Here is a 21267-nt window from a genome sequence, read left to right on the forward strand (position 1 = left end):
CCCGCCCCTCCCGGGGAGACCAGGTCCGGCAGCAGACACTCCGCCCCTCACCCTTTCCGCTTGCCCCGCCTCCAGCCTCTCTTCCGCCTCCAGGCCCCGCCTCTTCCCCCGGAAGCCGCGTTCCCCTGTTCTAGGGGAAACGCGCTTCTGGCCGCGGCGCCCGCGAGAGAATCTCTCTGGGTCTCAGCCTTGCTGTGGGATCTTCGGGCAGGCTCCGTTTGAGGCGTGCGTCACATTTGTTTATCGCACGTTACCCTTTGAGGTGTAGCGTCCTCCAGCCTCAGCTTTCTTCTGTGCCCAGTGTGGATGATAGCCGCTCCCACGTCAGAGCGTTGATGGGAGAGTTAAAGGATTGAATGTCTGTTGAGCTCTCAGATCAGGGCCAACATAAGTACTGTGTCTGCCTATGTAAAATGCACAGGAGCAGGGAAAGGAGGGAAGGTGGGGGGAGGGAGCAGTCGTATCAGCCACGTTAGCAGGTGGCCTAGTTTACTGCTGCTTGGGCGGGCTGGCTTTGTTACCAGGTTTGGGGGATGCTGGAATCTCTTTCTAGAGATGTTTCTAGGTTCTGTCTCCAACAAAGAATTGGTTAAGACAAGCACAAAAGGTAGGTTTTTAAATTAAAGGTAGGACAAAAGAACCATGCTGTACAGAGTGAATTCAGGCCGACGAATGCTAAGAAAAGATACTCTGCAAATAACAGAGTCACTTGGCTTGACCATGTCTCTTTTTGTATGTCCCACTCCATCGTCAGGTCTAGGCCTTCCTGTGAAAAACGTGCTTCAGGAAAAATTGAAGACCAGTGAAGATAGCACTCTGTGATTGGTTCCACATGCCGTGCTGAGAAAGCTGTTCTAGGTATGTGTCCTGGAGCTTTGTAATTAACAGGTCATACCCACTGTCCCAGCCAGTTTACCACGCTCTAATCTGCCTCATTTTGAGGGTCACCTGACAGGAGTTAACCAGTCTTTAACCTCAGCAAATTAAACTCACTAATCTGTTTTCTCCTTTTCAAGCAGGGGTAGTGTAACACCTGTTCTGGGATTGCTGGCAAGGAGTTACTGGTCAATTAATTTTTTTTTCCCATTAGGCATAGCCAACCAGAAAATAAGCCAGTCTTTTATTTCTGGGGTTTTTTTTCTTCATGAAGAAGACAAAAAAACAGCCAAAGCTAGTGGTCATTATATAAATGCAGATTTTTTAGAAGCCTAAAACATTATTCTTTAAAAGTAACTGCTGGGCGTGGCGGCTCACACCTGTAATCCCAGCACTTGGGAGGCTAAAGCAGGAGGATCGCTGTGAGTTCGAGACCAGCCTGGACTACATAGTGAGTTCCAGGTCAGCCTCAACTACACAGTGACACCCTGTCTCAAAAAAAAAAAAAAGAAAGAAAAAAAAACTTTGACATACAAAACACATAGGGTACATAGTAATTATGGATACATACACCAGCATTGGAAACTTTCAGTTTGCTTTGAAAAAAACATTCTCATGACATTAGTCAAAAGTTAATGAATTAATGAACGTATTAGCAGAAGGAAAATAAGAATTAAATTAGCTCCAAATCCTAGAAATTAGTTTCAAAGAATAGTTTAAAGATTGCAGAACCATCCCATTATCTGTAAAAAATAACCATTTCCTTTCATATTTAAATGAATAATAGAAGACTTTAAGTAAAATACAGCTCCTTCATCAATGCTTTGCCCTATCTCCCCTGCTCCTTCTTCAAAGCACACAGGTCCCAAGTTCCCAGACATTTCTCCCTGTTTCCCTCCGCCTTCACCTCCAGGTCAACAGTGAAGTATGCACCAAAGAACTTGCAATCCCAGCACTATATTGTTAGTGATTGTGTAAAAAAGGAAGAGAAGGAGAAGAAAGTGCTGGAAGAGAGGAGGCCAGGACAGGCTCTGAGAGTGGACTCAGGCATGGCCTAATCACTCGTGTATTAGAAATTTGCATGACATTGTTCCAGCAGGACATGGGCCACATGCCTGAGGATGTGTGTGTTGTGTGAATGCTCCAGGCACACTCTTATTAAATAGCCTGGGCACTGGCAGATGCTCATAGAGGTAAGAGTGGAAGGTAGCGTGCAGTGGATCAGCTGTACTCTCCTTCCCAGGCCCTGGGCTGGTTTTGTGCCTGGGCACTGACCAGTGATGACCAGGAAGGACTCTTAACTGGGCGCAGTCCTCGGCTCTCACCTCCCACCAGGAGGGCGCTGCTGATGAAGATGATTGTGTTTAAGTGTACCCTGAGGGAGGGAGTGAAGGTCAGTGTGGCAGTGGTAGGTGGCCTGACTTGCTCGATAGGTTCCAAATGGGGAAAAGGAAGAGTGTCTCAACTCTGTGCTATGGCATCCTGGGAACCACCTAATTCTCACTACTCATAAACAGCAGTGATTTATATACTTTCCTTGCACCAGCCCCACCCTCTGCCATTACTTACTGTGCATTTTGTCAATATGTAGGGAAACACTTGGCACAGAATAGTACTCCATAAAAAAGGACCTATTTTTTAATATTTTTGTTTTGTTTTGCTTTTCGAGGTGGGGTTTTGCTATATTACCCAGGGTGGCATTGAACTCCTGCACTCAGATGATTGTTTTGTCTCAGCCTCTATGTAGCTGGGACTACAGGTGTGGGTCAACATACCAGGCTTTAAATATTTAAATAACGTAAATAACCAAATAAAAGGAAATGAATCAACAGCCAATGCACCTGTGTGCCAGGCTCTGGGATATATTTGCAACCAGCAATTCAGCACCTCCCATTCTTTTCTTAGAACTGGACCAGGTACTTCCTGGACACACTGAAGTTAATGAGGGCCTAGATGATAAAACCCACGGGAAGAGAAAACCAAAAACCTTTGCGGGGGGAAAAGGGTGGAGCAAATGTAAGTGGGGGCAATGAGATGGCTGAAGGTGGAGTAAGATTTTGTAGTTTTAGAATAAGACTTGCCAACCCACTATTATATATAGTCTCGAGAAATTCCAAAGCTGTTCTCAGTTTGGAAAACAGCATCTGAAGTAACATGCAAGTACACTGTATTTTGTTCTTTCTCCTTTTGTGGGAAGTAATGTGTTGGGCATGTACATTTCAACACATTAAAAAGAATTTTATAGAAACATATTGTCCATAATCCCACTAACATATGGTCTTGCGTCTTTTAAAAATTCTACTTGTATGTACATGATTTTTCCAGCTTTGTAAATTTTATGTACGTACAATTTTCCTCCCCCTCCATACCCTCTCTCTCTTGCTTAGCAGCTTTACCCTGTGGCTTCTTTCCTCCTGGATGTTGAACACGGAGACTATGTGCTAAGAGAAACCAATCTAAATACGAATGGAAAGGCTTGAAATCTTGCTCTAGAACATACGTATTTTAGTTTGGGTGAGTCGCTGCACCTCGCCAAATCTTAATTGCATGTGTTGTAAAAATAATAAAATAATACCTGCCTCATAAAGCTGTTAGATTAAGGAAGCACCTATAAAAATCTTGCAGTGCTGATGGACACACAGAAAGTTCTCCATAATCATCAGCGACCCGCCCATTTTGTTCCTCTTTGCCTCATCTCGGCACTAACCTGAATAAAAATCTAACCGCAGCAGAGAACCAAGTCTGAATTGGCCCCAGACATTCTGGGAGGGAACGTTCTGTTCTGCCTACCTTCTTCATGGGGATCTTGATTACAGCTGTGACATGTGTTCGCCTCCTCTCGGTAACTGCCTGAGGCAGATTCCTTTAATTTTAACTGACAAATAAAATTAGTATTTCACATACACAATATGTTGCTTTGAAGCATGTATACATTATAGAATGACTAATTGAGTTAATAACATATGCACTACCTCACTTTTCTTTCTTTTGCTTTTGATGAGAACACTTATGTGTTAGCTTTTCATCACTGTGACCAAACCTCTGACATGAACAACTTAAAGGAGAAAAGTTTTTTTTTTTTTTTTTTGCTCTGTTTTAAATATTTCTGTGCACAACTGGCTGGCTTCAAAGCAAAATCCCATAGTGGAAGAGGGTGATGTAGGAAACCTGCTCACCTCATGGCAGCCAAGAAGCAGTGAGAGGAAAATGACAGTCATTAATTATGTTAGGTATAAAGTTAGTTATTAGCAGTCAGGAGACAGGCAGCTGGAGGCTACTTGAAAAACAAAGCTAGAGATGAGCTTCAAATAAGCTTGTGGTTTCAAAGTTTAGCTCAGGAGAATGTAACATCTCTAAGTGTGCTCATAAGTTCAGGGCCCATGTAAAGTTCACCCCATGGATGAGGGCTTGGGAAAAGGTCTCAAGGTCTCAAAATAAACTCAATTACCCACCTGAGGAGTAAATGAGTACCTCCTCTCTGGAGTAGGTCAACCTAGCCCATTTTATTTGTATAAGAACAATGACTTTGGAGGAAGGAAAGGATACTCTAAAAGATCCAGTTACTCATACACAGTAAAACCTTGATTGCAAGTAACTTGTTCTGCAAGATGAGCAAATATTTCTAATAAAAATTTTAACTTGTAAACAAATGAAGTCTTGCAGTATGAGTAGTATGTGACGCCAAATAACATGCCCACAACTGAGCGGTTGTTCTCTATCTCACTGTGAGATTGGGGTGATCACCACCCAACAGCAAGAGGTTATGGGGGAATCTCATCTTCAGAGGGGAAGAAACAGGCAGAGGAATCCCTCATTTCAAGTGGGTTTAGGGAGATGTGGGAAATGGCAAAGTTTTGTAGAAAAGCACCACTCAAGACTGTACCTGTGTAAGCAGTGAATCTGTTTAATGACAATGCAATGTCATATTTCTGGGAAATTCTGTAGAAGAAGCAAAAGTAGGTGTCATTGAATAGATTCCTCATTGAAGTTGCAGGAAAAGAAAGAGTCCATTGAGCCAATAGATAGCAGTGATTGCCTCAGTGATAATGAAACCAGCCACAAAGGTTTTCAAAGATAGTGCAGGTTAATTTGCTTACTTTTTTATATTTTGTATTTTTTTGATAATTTTGTATTATAATGTAATTTTATATGAATATTTTTGGGTTGTAGAACAAATTATCTGAGTTTCCATTATTTCTTACAAGGAAATTTGCCTTGATGTACAAAAGCTTTGGATTATAAGCATGTTTCTGGAATGAATCCTTGGAAACCAAGGTTTTACTGTAAATGTAACCTGAACCCTCACCATGTTGAAGACCCAGCCTTCCAGGAACAGTAGCATAGTCAGGGATCACTATGGGGACAGGTAGAGTCCTGGGCCCTTACCTGCTGTTCATTTAAAGCATGATTTATGTTTTATCCTGGAATAGCCACAGACCTGAAAGCCATTTTTGCTGAACCATGACTGATGCCCAGTAGATAACTAAAAACAGAACAAAGTTTAACTATCATTTTGTATACATCATTACTGTAAACCATGGGTCAAATCTCTTCTTAGCTCTCTATATAGATGTATTAATCATTTAGGGAATGTCTAAAAGTTGGCCAAAAAAAAGATTAGCCCTAAATTTACAGAGTCTCACTCCCTTCAAAATTTAAGATACCAGGATAGGATATTTTCGCAGACATTGAACTTGTTGGTGATGACCTGAAAATGAGACCAGCCTTCAGCCAGAAGGATTCTAGAGTTACGACACCAGGACTGAGATCATGACTGATTAGCCCACCAGCTAATCTTTAAAAAAGCTTTTCCTATAACTTGGTGCTTTGGTTTTAATCTCCATTATAACTAAAATAAGGACCTTCATTAGCTAGGCTCAGAAAGCCCCTCTTCATCCAGTTTGGTGCCATCTCCCAAGTCCATTGAGCTAATAATCAGTGGATTAAACGACTTGCTGAAGTTAGTGTCCTCATGATTCAGTCATCTCTTAGGCCTCTCAATCCAATCAAGCTGACAATCAGGATCAACATCACAATTTAAAAATATTAACTGTTTTTTGGTGGTAGTGGGACACTGAACTGGGACACTCTACTATTGAGCTACATCCCCATTCCTTTGAGAGAGAATCTTGCTAAATTAGCTAGATGAGACTTGGAACTTGTGACTTTTGATTCTCAGCCTCCCTGAGTGCTGGGATTACAGATGTGAGCCACCACACCCTGCAATTATCAAGAACACCAATTAATATGTTATTAACTATATATAGTCAGGATGTTAAGTTATTCCTTCTTTAAATCCTTTGACCAACATCTTCCCAATCCTCCTTTCCAGCCATTGGTAATTGCCCTCTCCTCTTTGCTTCTGAGTGCCACTTTTACAGATTCCATGGTGAGATCATGTGGTGTTTCTTTGTTTTGATATTATTTGATTTGTAATGTCCTCCAGGTTCACCCATGTTGCCACAAGTGACTGGATTTCTTTCTGTTTTGGTACCGGGGATTGAACTAAGGACTTTGTGCTTGTGAGGCAGGCGCAGTGCCACTGAGCTAAGTCCTGGCCCCTGGATTTCTTTTTATGGCTGAATAATATTCCAAAACCAGGCATAGTGGTACATGTCTGTAATCCTAGCACTGAGGAGGCTGAGGCAGGAGGATCATTGTGAGTTCAAGGCCAGCCTGGACTACAAAGGGAGACCCTATCTCAAAAACAAAACAAAACAAAACAGAACAATAGAATATTGTGTCATTCAGCCATTGGTGGAGACTGAGGTTGCTTCCCTATCTGAGCTATTTTGAATAGTGCTGTGGTGAATAGGAATGCAGATGTCTCTTTGACATACTGATTTCAATTCCTTTGGATAAACACCCAGTGGTAAGATTGTTGGATCACTTGCTAGCTGTACTTTTTTTTACTGTTTTGCATAATGGCTGTACTACTTTCATCCTCACCAACTATACACAAGGGTTTCTTTTCTCTTTACATCCTCTCCAAAGCTTATCTTTTATCTTTTTGTTGAGTTATTCTAACAGGGGTGACATTAATTTGTGGTATTCATTTGCATTTCTCTAATGATTAGTAATTTTGAACATTTATTCATACACCTGTTGGCCATTTGTGTCTTTTGAGAAATCCCCTTCAGAGATTTTGCCCATATATATCAGACTTTTGTTTTCTTACTAAGCTCATTATATATTTCGGACATTAATACCTCATCAGATACATGGGTTGCTCCTACTTTACAGTTGTCCCTTCACTCTATTGATTTCTTTGTTATCCAGAAACTTTTTAGTTTGATGTAATTCTTTGCTTTTGTTTTTTGGTACTGGGGATTGATCTCGGGACCTTGCACTTGCAAGGCAGGTGGTGGAACCGCTGAGCTAAATCCGCGACTCCATAGTTTGATGTAATTCTATGAGATGTAATAAAAAAATACAGCAAATTTTAAAAATTTCTTACAGTAAAAGAAACACTGCCATTAATCCCCCTCAAAATATTCTTCAGTTCAAACATTGTTATCAAATGTTTTTTCATCTATGAATATGACATAGTGATTCTTTGGAGTGTTGATATTATATTGATACTCAAATGTAGAACCAGCCTGGCAAATCTGGAAGAAATCCTGCTTAGTTGTCATATATAATTAACTTTTTATTTGGCGTTAAAGTCTATTTGCCAATATTTTGTTCAGATTTTTGTATTTATATTCATGACAGACATTGATCTGTTACCCTTTAATGTCTGATTTTGGTGTTGGGATGTTGGCTTCACAGAATAGTAGAAAGTAGTTCTTGCTTCTGCCTTCTTAAAAAAAGTCTATAGAAAATTGATGTAATTTCTTAAATGTTTGGTGAATTCACCAGCAAAACCATCAGGCCTGCCTTTCTTCTTTTTTCCCCCCCTGGAAGGTAACTGACTCAATTTCTTATAAATACAATCCTATTATCTCTCCTTGTGTGGGTTCTGGTGGATTTTGTTTGCAAGGTATTGATCCATAGTCATTGAATTTGTGGGCAGAGTTGCTCATAACATTCCTTTACTACCTTTTAATGTCCCTGGGATCAGCAGTAATGGCTTTCACTTCTGACAGAGCAAATTTTTAGTATTATAGGTATGTTAATGGTCTTCAAGAGCTTTCTAGATGTTGCTAAGATCTGTGGTTAGTCTATCCAATCTCCACATCCTCATTCTATTCTACTGGCCCCCAGACTTAACCTTGATGCTTACATGCTAATAAGGAAAAACAAAAGGCCAGAAAGCCCATCTGGAAAGATAGCACAATGAACTACACAAGTCCTTTCTAAAATTTCTAATACCTATTAAGCTATTCTAGAAACTGAGAAAAGGGAATTCTAGCCATTACTGGCTGAATATTAACTGTTTTCATAATGAGAAATGTGGCTTTTGGACTGTATGCTTGAAGGAATAATTTCAAAATTGCACTATGTAATACAAGTTAGCATTTTAGAAAAACTAGGGAAAACGGCACTTTGTGTAGAGAAAGTCCAGACAAGTCAGTCTAGGACAAACAAAATATGAGAGAATTTGTAGTTTATGGCTTTAGTGAAGATGGAAAGCTATATGAATGGATTTTTTGTGACAATCAAATGAGGCTGATTCAACTGTTTTGCATAGCTCCAGTTATAAAATGTGGTCAAGAAAACAGCTTTATAATTAACTTTCCCCTTTTAATATGTTGGACTTGAGGCAGAGAAAACTGGACTAGTTGTGCCTCTTGTTTCAGGACACTTGCAGCACTGGCTTACAGATGGTGCTATAGTTGTCTGTTTTGAACCTCGAACTTGATCTTATGGTTCCACTGACTCACAGGGCAGCCACCCCATCTCTCATCTAAGTGTATTGTTCCAGGTTTTGCTACTACCTTTTTAAAAAATGTGCAAATTTCATTTATGACTTATGAGTGGATTTTCAAACTTCCCTTTTCCCTAAGTGCAGGTGATTAAATGCTGGGCCTTGTGCACGCTAGATAAGTACCCTACACTGAGCTACACCTCCTGCCATTTTACAAACATTTTACAGGGAAGCATATATATTTTGAGACTATTTTAGCTCACTCTTAAAAAAAAAAAAAAAAATATATACCTATTTCTAAATGAAATAAATCAGATAGGTTTACATATCGCATTCTCTTGTGTGAGAAACTGCAAGTGTAAGGACCAAAATAGATGGTAGATATTAGGAAGTAGGAAGAAAATGTTCAAATGGGAAGAGAAATAGGAAAGGGGTAAGGCAAAGAGGAAAAGAAAAAAGGAAAGGAAAGGAAGAATAATGGAAACTAGCTTTTGTAAATGAGGGTAAGAACAGTTGAAGGGAGGGGAAAAAAGAATCAAGATATATCATGTACAGGTACAAATTCCATATGATGAATGTGATCATTATGTATATCGAGTACTGATAAAATTACATTTGAAATGAAAAAATATATACCTATATATAAAATAATATATAGGGCCAGAGGTTTAGCTCAGTGGCACGAGCACTTGTCTGGTAAATGGCCCTGAGTCAATCCCCAGCTCCGCAATAAATATAAAAATAAATATTATAAATACATAAAATTAAAATATATACCTACTTCAGTATTTTATTTAGAAATAAGCAGAGAAGTAGAAATAATAGTCATGCAGTCATTCCTTGAGTCAGTAAATTCTTGCAGCCCACTGTTTTTAGGTTTTTATTTTGGTACCGGGGGATCAAACTCAGGACCTTGCACTTTCAAGGCAGGCAGGCAGCACCACTGGGCTAAATCCCCAGCCCAGGTTAATTGATTTTGAAGGCCTCAGTTGTGTTACTGTGGAAGTTACACAGGTAAGATGTGACCTTGATAGAATTTTTAATCTCTCAAGGCAAACACTACTTCTAAGACTTAACTCTGCTCACCATACTTGTCTGTCCTGTCACTATGGGTCATCAATATGGCTATTTTCAATGTATCACATTTTTCATGCACTTGAGGACTTCTGGGTTTTCTGAACAGGACTATGAAAAATTCCTTTTTGTATGTTTTTGTGCAGGTTTTTATTGTGGGTACAGAATTTCTGGCTTTTAACATTAAAATATTTTATTTGCTATTTCTATTTGTTCATTTCAGATGCCCATTTTTGGATTGGGTCTTTAAATTTGGGTGGTCTTATTTTTTTTTAAGGGTTTTTTGCAGTACAGGGGATCAAACTCAGGACCTTTTGCTTATGAGGCAGGTGCAGCACTACTGAACTAAACCCTGGCCCTTAAGCTTTTTATATATTCTAGATAGTAAACCCTTGTCTGAGAACAGTGTGCAAATACTGAATAGTTTCTCTGGTGTGAGAAAGTGAAAGTGTAAATAAGGATCAAAAGGCATAACAGATATTGTGAAACAGAAAGAAATGGCCCAAAGGTGAAGGGGAGGTGGGACTGGGGAAAGGAAAGAAGAGAATGCAATTAATGAGAAAATGAAAAAATGCAAACAGCTGGGCATGGTGGCACATGCCTGTAATCCCAGCACTTGGGAGGCTGAGGCAGGAGGATCGCTGTGAGTTCGAGACCAGCCTGGACTCCACAGTGTTTCAGGTCAGTCTCAACTACGTAGTGAGACCCTGTCCCAACCCCCCACCAAAGTAAACAAAGTCTTTGTAAATAGGGAGGGGTGAAGGGGTTAAAGGGAGGGCAGGGGAACAGGGGAGAAAATCTTGTAAATTTAAGATAAAGTTCAACTTTAAAAGGTAATAGCAGGGCCAGGGATTTAGCTCAGTGGCACCTCACCTGCCTCACAAGTGCAAGGCCCTGAGTTAGATTCCCAGTATAAAAAAAGGTCATACCAAATCTTCTAAGGGCGGAACCATGTCTCACTAACTTGGAAACCCTCCAACACTAGATACTGTGAGACTTTAATCATTTTTACTAGTTGGATGGATATAAAATGGTGTTTCATTATGGCCTTTATTTGCATCCTAACTTTTCTCACTATGCAACTTGTCTTTACTCATTCTTTGAAGAAAACTATTTTAAGATGTTCTGATGAATAGTTTTCTCCTTTTAATAGACAAATTCTTTAATGCTGTTGTAGTTAATGCTTCATGTTAGAAAGTCCTCTGTCCTGGTCTAAGAGTGGTCATCTCTACTTTCCCTGAGTGTTAAAGTTTTGTTTTACATTTAAATCTGTAACATCTTTTCCCACATGACACAAGGATGTTTTTACATTTTATCACACACCTAATTGTCCTGACTCTAATTATTGCAGTCTTTCCCTGACAGAACATGCCGCCAAAGTCCATTCCATCTGAGTCTTTTTCTGGGTAGTCTATTCCACTTATAACCTGCCTGGTCCTCCCCTAGGTAGCAGCTAGATTTTCTTCAGGGGTACTGGGGATTGAACCCATTGAGCCCTGCCACTGAGCCACATTCCCAGCCCTCATATTGAAAGACAGTCATCTCACTAAATTGCCCAGGCTGGCTCCAACTTTCAGTCCTCCTGCCTCAGCTAGGATTACGGACATGTGCCACCAAGCCTGGTTAAAATGTTCTCTTAATAAACATAACTTCACAGTGAATCCTGCCATCTGGTAAGGCAAGTCCCCACCTGCTGCTTTTTTCTGAAACATCCTAGCCCTTTCCTTATTTCCTTAGAATCACCTAAATAAGCTTCATGAAAAAAATCTTGTGGGGGTGTTTTAATTGAAATGACTCTGAATTTATAGATCTGGGGAAAATGACATCTTTGATATATATGTATCGTCCATCAATAACAATGTGCACTTGAGATATTATTTAGCTCTTTATGATTTAAGAGGTCAATATATACTGTTAATTTCCAGGATGGCTGGTACTGATACTACTGTAATCTGGTTTTCTAGTAAACTGGCATAAATAAATGCAACTGAAATTATACCCAGCTTCACTCTATTATTTCTAGTAATTTCTCTAGGTTTGAGCTTTCTACAAAAATAACCATGTAGCAGACAAATGAGTGTTCCTCCCTCTTTTTATGACTTCTTTTTCCTACAACATAATTTCAAATATGAGCAATTATGGCGGGGTGGTGGTGGCAGTGATGGCTGTCCTTTGTTTCTGACCTTAAAAGAAACCCTTTTTCTTTAAGTTTCCTTTTCTTGGTAGATGCTTGGTTTTTATTTTTTACCTATTTGGTTGACTGGTTTTTATAGAGAAACTATTCCATAAAAAACTTCTTTCTAATCCTGATATAGAAAAATCTGAAGCCGGGCATGGTGGCACACGCCTGTAATCCCAGCACTTGGGAGGCTGAGGCAGGAGGATCACTGTGAGTTCGAGACCAGCCTGGGCTACACAGTGAGTTCCAGATCAGTCTCAACTACATAGTGAGACCCTGTCTCAAAAAAACAAAAAACAATAACAAAAGAAAAATCTGTTAATCATGAATGGGTATTTAACTCTATTTACCTGAATTTATTACAATGGTTTATTCTCATTTTAATCTGTTAGGATGATCAATTAAATCTGTAGATTTTAATACTAAGCATCTTTAAATATGTGAATAGAACATGTACATAAAGCAGTAAGCAAACCATTTCAAATCGAGAAACAGATACTTAAAAATATTTCCTTGATTTGTTACATTAGTATTTCATGTTTGACATCTTCACTGGAAGAGACAGCCTCTTTAATAAATCGTTCTGGGAAAACTGGCTTCCTACATGTCAAAGACTGAACCTAGACCCATACCTTTCACCATGCACTAACCTAAAATCAAATGGATCAAAGAGAAAATATAAAAAATGGAAACATTTAATCTGTTGGAAGATGGAATAAATAAAACTATTGAAGACACAGGTATAGGCAGAGACTTTATGAACAAACCCTGACTGCACAAGTAAATATTACAAAGAATAACATGGATCACATCAAATTAAAAAGCCCTTTTTTGCACAGCAAAAGAATCATCAGCAGAGTGAAGAGACATCCCACAAAAAAAATGGGAAAAAGCTTTTACTGGCTACTCCTCCAAGGACTAATATGTAGAATATATAAAAAACTAAAAATATCAGACCTCTAAATTCAAAGCCCAACCCAAAAATGAGCATCTGAAATGAACAGACATTTGTCAAATGAAGTAGAAATGTCAAATTTTATGAAAAAATGTTTCAACATTACTATCATTTGAGAAATGCAAATTCAAACAACACTGATATTCCATCTCCAGAAAGAATGGCTATCATCAAGAAATCAACTAATTACAAATTCTGGTGAGGCTGTGGAGAAAAGAATCCTCCATTGTTGATGGGATTATAAACTGGTACAACCACTATGGAGATCAGTATGGAGATTCCTCAAAACACTTAAAACTAAAGGTTCTATTTGACCCAGCTATTCCCCTTCTAGGCATCTTCTTAAGAGTTAAAAGCATCATACTATAGTGCTATATGTATACCTATACTCAATTTAATAACAGATAAATTTTGGAAACAATCCATAAGACCACTGAGATGAATGGATAAAGAAAATGTAGTATTTATAAACAATAGAGTACTAAACTACTATAAAGGATAAACCAGTCACTTATATAAGTAAATGGATGCACTTCAAGACCATAATTTTAAGTAAAATAAATAAGACATACAAGTTTAAATATTGCACTGTTTCTCTTGTGTGAGAAATCCTAAAGGGGCAGAATGGAGGATAGATATTGGGGAGGAATAAGAACACTTTCAAAGGGGAAAGGGAATAAGGGAAGGGGGAGGGGAGAAAGAAAGAAAAGGGAAAAGAGATTTTAAAAAAGAACAGAAGGGAAAAATGGAAACAGAAGGGTTGAAGGAAGGGGAGGGGATAAAACAAGACATATTATGTAAAGGTGTAGATTTTCTATGATGAATCTGAGCACTGTGCTAGTAAAAAAGTTTTAAATTCCATGTTTGAAAAAGGCTGGCAGCCATTAAATCTAGAACTATAGAAAAAAACAAACTTTTGAGAATCTTTCTATTCTATAATCAATTCTCCACTTGCGCTGTTCTCTGAAGTATCCCTTTTCAATTTCTCTAATCCTGCCAAAAAAGAAGCTTTTATTAGACATTAATTCGGTGTGACAGAGTGCAGAACAGAGAATCAGACAAGGGCTAGAAAATACGACACCAAAGTGATAGCAAATTGTTCTTAGTTTTGAAAACTGAGGTCTTCAACTCGCAGGAATAAAAACCGTATCATCACAAAATTAGTTATGAATAGATGTGAGACAAATATTATTCTTATCAAATTAGAAGACAGAAAACCAGAAATTTAAAAAGACAGATTTAGGTCTGGGGATGTAGCTCAGTGGCAGAGTGTTTGGCTGTCATGTGTGAGGCCCTGGGTTCAATTCCAGTACTGGGAAGAAAAAGACCAAATAATCGGAAAGAATAAGAGAAAAAGTAACACAAGGGAGATCCTGGCTTTCCTTTTTATTTAATCAAAGACTGGTGGATAAACATAAATACAGCACAATTACTTCAGATCATTCTTCATATTGTACACACAGACCAGTGAACGGGATCTGAAAGAAACCTGCAGTCAGCAGTGAAATGCACACAGCACTTTCTTCCCTTGCTCAAGAAAAGAAAAAAACAACAACAACAAAAAAAACTTAGAATCTCATCAGCACATACTCTCCTGTGACAAATGATTCAGACATAAATAGTGGGTGCAAAGAAACTATATGCTAACATATGTATAACCTTTGTTAATGAAAAAACAGAAGCAGCCATAATGATTAAGATACATTCAGTTACTGATAACTAGTTGTGCCTGAAAGGGCATTATCAAAAGAGAAATCGTGCTGCAGAGAAAAGCTATATATACATACACAATGAGAAAATAAATTGCAAGATTAACGCATGCATGTTTAATACTGGAAAAATCACAGCCCTCCAAAATTTCTCCATGTTATATAAAAGCCCTCTGTACTCAACTAAAATTAAAATGATCTTAAAAGGATAATACTTGTAAAGTTTAAGTCTTTTTCAGCCACAAAACTGCAATGGAAATAAATGTTCAGAGTTATTTTCAAAACAAAAACAAAAATCTATTCTTTTGATGACATGCATGATTAAAAGGTCTATGCAACATACATTGCTCTACATTCCCAGTGACTAGGAAAAAAAAAACCTCAAGTCAATTTTTAGTTTGCAGATGGTCAAAGGATTTTGTATTCCAGCAGGAGTTCAAATCTTCTGTATCTTTTCACCAACAACTACTGGATTTTCTTTTCTGATTTTCTCGGCAGCATCAGCTTTGTAATTGTAAGAGCAATTGTGCACATCTGAGTAACGGTGTACACCACAATAAACATTTCCACAGCGGCATTCAAACCCTGCAAATATGAGACACAAACATGAGTTGGGTGGCTGGGTAGAATTCTAAGTTCTTTGGCATAATTACTGTTAAACTGTTTTGATGTATTAAGGCAACAATGTAAAGAATTACTCCAAATAAAGTTTTCACAAACTACTGTTCCGCAGTTCAGAAGCAGAACTTCATTACTTGTTCCTATCTTTAGATTTCTACTACAGCAAGTCATAAGATCAAGGTTCTTGTAGCCACATTACTTATCAAAAATAGGGTTGCTAAATTGAAAATTTGAAATATTTTTAAAAAAGCAAAATACTGCATTATAGAATTAAGCATACTGTCAGAGGCTATCTTAACATTTAATTAAAAAAGATCAAATAAACCTGACAGAACTGTAAATAGCCCAGTTTAAACAAACAAAAAAAACAGCACAGTGTCCTCGTCAGCTTTCCTTTCTAACCTCTAGAGATCTGAACATATTTGGAGCAGGATTTAAGGGCATGGCATCTAGAGTTAGATTCCTTAAATCTCAATCTATTCACTGATGTAGGCAAATTAGACACTCTAAGGCTCAGTTCCTGCAACTTTAATCCTGGAATAATAAATTACGAGAAGATTAAATAAAGAATGTACTAAATGTTCAACTCTCAGTAAACACACAACAAATGCAAATCAATTTGGGGGAAATGCTAAAGAACTTAAAGCCAAAATAGAGATGTAACAGATATGCATAATCTTACTCCCTTGAATTAAGGTTTTGTGTCATGATGGAATTTTTGGAACTGTAGCTTAGGAATCAGTATTTTAAAGATGACCCTGCTTTTCTTTATATTTTTGCACTTTATATAATGAAAAAAAAAAAAATGAAACAGCAGTAGATTGGACAGACTGGACAAGAAAATTGGTAAGGCTCAGCTTATAAAGTCAGAGTTTATGAAATTTAGAAAGATTCTATTTGATATGAAATATGTATGTTTTTAAATGTCGGGCTAGGGTATAACTCAATGACAAGAGTGTTTACCTAGCATGTGCAAGTTCATGAGTTTGATCCCCAGCATCGCAAACATAAATAAATAAAACAAATAGTATTGTTTATGTTTGTATTCTATGTGTATGTCTATATATATATACATATGTGTGTGTGTGTGTGTATTTTTTTTTTTTTTAAGTGAGCCAGTTTAAAACATCTTGCTATTTGACTCTAATCTCTTTTCCTCTTTTTTTTTTTGGTACCCGAGACTGAACTCAGGCCCTTGCATTTGCAAGGCAGGCGGCAGAATCACTGAGCCAAATCACAGGCCCTAACCTCTTTTCCTCTTTATCTCAAATCCACTCCTTAGCCTGAAGTAATCCTAAACCCATAGCACAAGTTTTTTGCTAAACATTTACTCTTCTCTGTCCATAAGCTAGATATTTATGTGAAGTATTCATCCCATGCCTGGCCAGGGTAAATAATAAACCTTGGTGCAACCCCACTCTACCAATCAAGCCCAAGACAAGCCTCTAAATCTTAGCTTTAACCTGCAGTGTGCAACACCTTTCTTCACAGACTGTGCTACAGCAACATTTTCCAACTCAAAGGCCCCGAACATGCACTGTTCTTTCATTTCTCAGAGCTTTGGTTCAGCTATTCTTTCTACCTGAAAAGCTATTTCTATCAGTTGGAAGTGAGTTATCCTCATTCAAGACCCAGGTGAATTATCTTGCCTTTGTGTTCTTTTCTTGCCAGGCCTCTAGCCCGCTTCTTCTAGATAAAGTAATGACAGCACTCCAGTTCCTGAATTCCTATGGTGATCTGCACTTAATGTTAGTTCTCTGCTTGATACTTCCAAACATCTTTTTCTCCCTTTCTTAACAATACTATCTGACAGCTACATTATAGTAGATTAACATATACTACTTACTATGAGATAGCACCAGATTAACTGCGTCCATGTTTTAACTCACTGAATGTACACAGCCTGTGATTAATCTTATTTTATATATAGAAAGTACTGCACAGATAACCTAGTGCTTTATATTTTTGGCACACTGACCCTACTTGTCCAATACTGTCAAACTCAAGCTGAAATAAATTTTTAAAAGAAAAGTGATTCATTTTACTTTCAGGTATATAATTAAAGCTACTTTTATTTAAGAAAATGTATGAGCTGGGAATGGTGCCACATGCCTCTAAACCCAGCTACTAGGGGGCTGAGCCAGGAAGATCACAAGTTCAGCCTAGGAAATTCAGCAAGACCCTGCCTCAAAATTACAAAAGGAAAAAAGGTTAGTTGGTGTGGTGGCGCACATCTGTAATCCCACAAGTCTGGGAAGCTGAGGTAGGCAGGTTCAAGCCCAGCCTATGCAATTTAGCAAGACCCTATCTCATTGAAAAAAAAAAAAAAGGCTGGGATGTAGCTCAATGTGAGGACTGTCAGTTCAATTCCCAGTAATAGGGAAAAAATCAGAAGCTGAAGTGTATCCAACAGTAATTCTCATGGAAACGGAAACAAGGTAATTGAAATCAACAATAACCACACATTTAAAAACACAATTTCATGTCATGTAATATAGGCCCTTACCAGTGAGCCCCACTTTCTTTCTGCACATGAGACAGCGGTTCTTTTTCTGTTTTGGTTTTTCAAGGGACTTGCTTTGCTCTTCAGACGGCTGCTGTGCTGTGTCTGACACACAAGCTGACAAAAACAGGAAGGTGATAAAGTTTAATTCTTCAGTTTGAGACTTGGTGGTGGTTGTCCCTTAAGCTCATCCTTCTAATCTATATTATTTACAGGGTAAGTGAAGAATTTACTTATTAACACGAACAGATATTTTAAGTTACAAAGTTGTTTAGAAGATGACCCCTTTTTGGTTAAATTTTTGCAGTTGTATGTATACACATACAGAAAAATCTAAAATAGATAACTGACATGTGACTAGAAGACAGATTACAGATTTTCTGCTTTTGCTTTAAACTATATTTTCTAGTTTTTCTAATAATCATGTACTTGACCCAAAAGACACACACAAGCACCACTTGAGTGTTCTAATGGAATGTGCAAGGAAATGGCCATATGCAAACTTAGTATTGATCAGGGTCAGAATTATACAGATCTCTCAGAGAAGAAAGTTCTCAGAACATTTCACATAAAAACATGTAAAATGTTAGGGAAAAGACAAACTGATGCAAAGAAAATTTAAAGTATTACAATTAAGATAATAAATTGATGCCTGTACATACGGAAACCAAGACCACATGTACCAAGATTCAGAAAAAAACTGCTACTCCTAAATCCTAATTAAGGTGCCCACTCCTGTCACTAATGATTCCAGCCCTTAAGAGGGTCTGATCAATGAGACAACTTGTTCTGAAAGAGCCAGTGACTTGCTGTGGGTCATGCTCTTGACTTCTCCCAACCATCACCCTCTAGGACCTCCAGGTAGCCCAGCAGTACTGCGCTGCACTACACCCTCCCTGCACACTCTGTAAAACATTCCAAAGGGCTCTCCTTTCTCATTCAATCTAGGTCCTCTTACAAGGCCAACGTAAATTACTCTCTCCTGGCTTCTTCTCTGCTTCTCACTCAGATAACCTTCAATACCTTCACCATGTCCTTGGGCATTTCACATAAGTCCCCTCTTCAATCCACATTTCCCATTCTATATCCAGCATCATCTGCCACAGAGCAAATATGGTGATGTCTTCTCCAATGCTTCAAATTCTTTGATGGCTTCCCATAACCCCTGGACAAGGCCCAAGGGTTCTTCGGGACTTTTCTCATCCTTTTCCGACCTGTTGGTCTCATCATTTCTCAAGGAGACTGTATGCTTCTGCCTGGATACTCCCTAGTCTCATGTCAGACCCTCAAGGAGCTGTCCTTTCCAGGTGGCAAATGTCTCCCCCTTAACCTGGCACAGAAAGTCTATCTGTCACCCCCACAGCACTTTTCACACTAGTGTAACTGCCTGATGGACTTCACCTGGTTAACCTGGCTATGACGTGGTTCTGTCTGAGTGCAGGAACCTATCCTCTTCATCCCTATGCACCAATGCCTATCTTGGTGCCCCTGGCCAATCAATACATTAACTGAGTTACATATCTACTGTATTTATGAGTCCTGTTTCCCCAAGTACACCGTAAGTCTACTGAGGACAAGGATGGTGTCTTACTCTGTTCAAATCTCCATTACCTCTTACCATGAACTTCATGAAGCAAATGCTCAAACACTTGCTTTAGAGTAAGTCCCTGACTTTCAAACATTCGAGATGCGAACTTTCAGATACAAATGGACCTCATATTACAAACATTCCTGGATATGAACACATCATGGAAGTAGCTCATATGTCTGTCAGTCTCACAGCTATGCTGCTGTGCACTTAATTGTACAGTGTGACAGGTACAGCAGGATAGGGCTCAGTCAGAGCCCAGGATGTCCGGAAGCAAGAGGAAAAGCAGTGATGTGAAGTGGACTGCTGGGAAGCTCAAAGTAACATCCACTGTGTATCTGTGTCAAAGACTCATTTTGCCAGGCGTATGAACCAGTCTGACTCAGAAACATTCTCCTGGAACAGAACTCATTTGTAAGTAGTGGACTTACTATAGTGGATTCTGCCTTGCTTATGTTAAAACATTATCTTGTATCTTAATAAAATATAGTATCAAGTATAACATCACAAACGAGTAAATATGCACTGATGAGTAACTACGTATGATTGGTCCACTGAGAGACTGAAGCTAGACAAGAGAAGTTTCTAGTTATGTAAATATTTCATCTTTGATACAGAATACACACAAAACCTTTATTTTTTATATTCAATAAACAAGCATTCCTAAAATATGAACTTTCTGAGGGCAAAGGCTCGATTTCCTTTTCTTTTTATTTTTTTGAGACACAGTCTTGCTATTTAGTTCAGGCTGGACTTGAACTTATTGTGATCCTCCTGCCTCAGTCTCCCAAGTGCTGGGATTATAGGTGTCCACCACATCTGGTTTAAGGCTCAATATCTTGTTCACTGTTATCCCCAGCCCCAGAACAGTATCAAATAAGGTCTCAGGTATGCAACTAAAAAATAATTTAACGTGCTATAAGGAATCAATCCATTACAATTATTGTCTGCTTTAATGGCAATAATACTATCATAGTTTTAATATATGTGGAATATATTAAATATGTAAGATTTTAACATATATTCAGTATATAGTGTATATGTCACAGGTTTTAGTATATATTAAATTTTATTTTACTTATTTTTGGCACCAGGGATCAAACTCAGGACCTTACACTTGCAAGGTAGGTGTGTGTGGTGCCACTGAGCTAAATCCCCAGCCATATATTAAATTTTATACACACCACACACACACACACACACACACACACAAAAGTGGTTTAGCTACTGAGACACAAACTACAATATCTGGAAATGGGGAGATTAGAATCACATTTATTTCCTATGTGCACAAATTCTATTACATCCCTTATTATTTGCCTTAGGTATTTAGGGTCAGTGTTGGGAAATGTTCCTAAGGCAAATGATTATTTTTAACTGAGGCAAACACTATCCAAAAGCTTGTAAGCTGATCAAATTTGGAAATAATAAATCTCAAGCAATCCTAGGATTGATAATTCAATCTTTAAAAGAGCCATACAATGGCCAACAGGCCAAGAGACTAGATCTGTACTAAAAAAATCTAAGACTAAAATGACAGTTTCCTTAAAACTAAGTTTTCATAACTGGAATTGAGAACTGAAAACAGAATGCCTGCTTGTTAATAATTAAGAATGGGTAAATCCACTGTCCTAATAAGTCTATTTAGGAGGCCTTTGTGGCAGCATGAAGGCCATGAAATAAACTGAATTGTATCTGCTGAGTTAATTTGGGGGGGCGGGTACCGGGGATTGAACTAGGGTCCTTGCACTTGCAAGGCAGGCCACCGAACCTCTGAGCTAAATCCCTGTCCCTTTTCTGAGTTAATTTTTAGTGAAAATTCCAGATAAAGTTTAGTGGTTACTGCTGTCAAGATACTCTAAAAACCTATGTGCAGGTAAAGCCTGTTTAATTACAGAGGAACAAGGCCCTCTACTCTGGGTCCTGTTTAAAAAAAAAAAAAAAAAAAAAAA

The 21267-nt window shown here is 38.4% G+C and overlaps 1 protein-coding gene across 12 annotated transcripts in view; it reads right to left on the reverse strand.

Annotated features, from left to right (window-relative positions):
* Positions 1-14856: 14856 nt before the first annotated feature.
* Zfand6 (zinc finger AN1-type containing 6) overlaps positions 14857-21267 on the reverse strand; it is a 74397-nt gene continuing 67986 nt past the window's right edge. For all 12 annotated transcript variants that reach the window (XM_010621220.2, XM_010621223.2, XM_010621222.2 and 9 more), the window contains 2 exons: positions 17731-17844; positions 14857-15188 (listed from right to left, as the gene is read on the reverse strand). In XM_010621220.2, the coding sequence (XP_010619522.1) occupies positions 15040-15188; positions 17731-17844 (263 nt within the window). In that variant the 3' untranslated portion in view covers positions 14857-15039. The remainder of the gene's footprint in view (positions 15189-17730; positions 17845-21267) is intronic.

The sequence above is a fragment of the Fukomys damarensis genome, unplaced genomic scaffold, assembly GCF_012274545.1.
Source record: "Fukomys damarensis isolate Sample0158 unplaced genomic scaffold, DMR_v1.0_HiC HiC_scaffold_7, whole genome shotgun sequence".
Taxonomy (NCBI): Eukaryota; Metazoa; Chordata; class Mammalia; order Rodentia; family Bathyergidae; genus Fukomys; species Fukomys damarensis.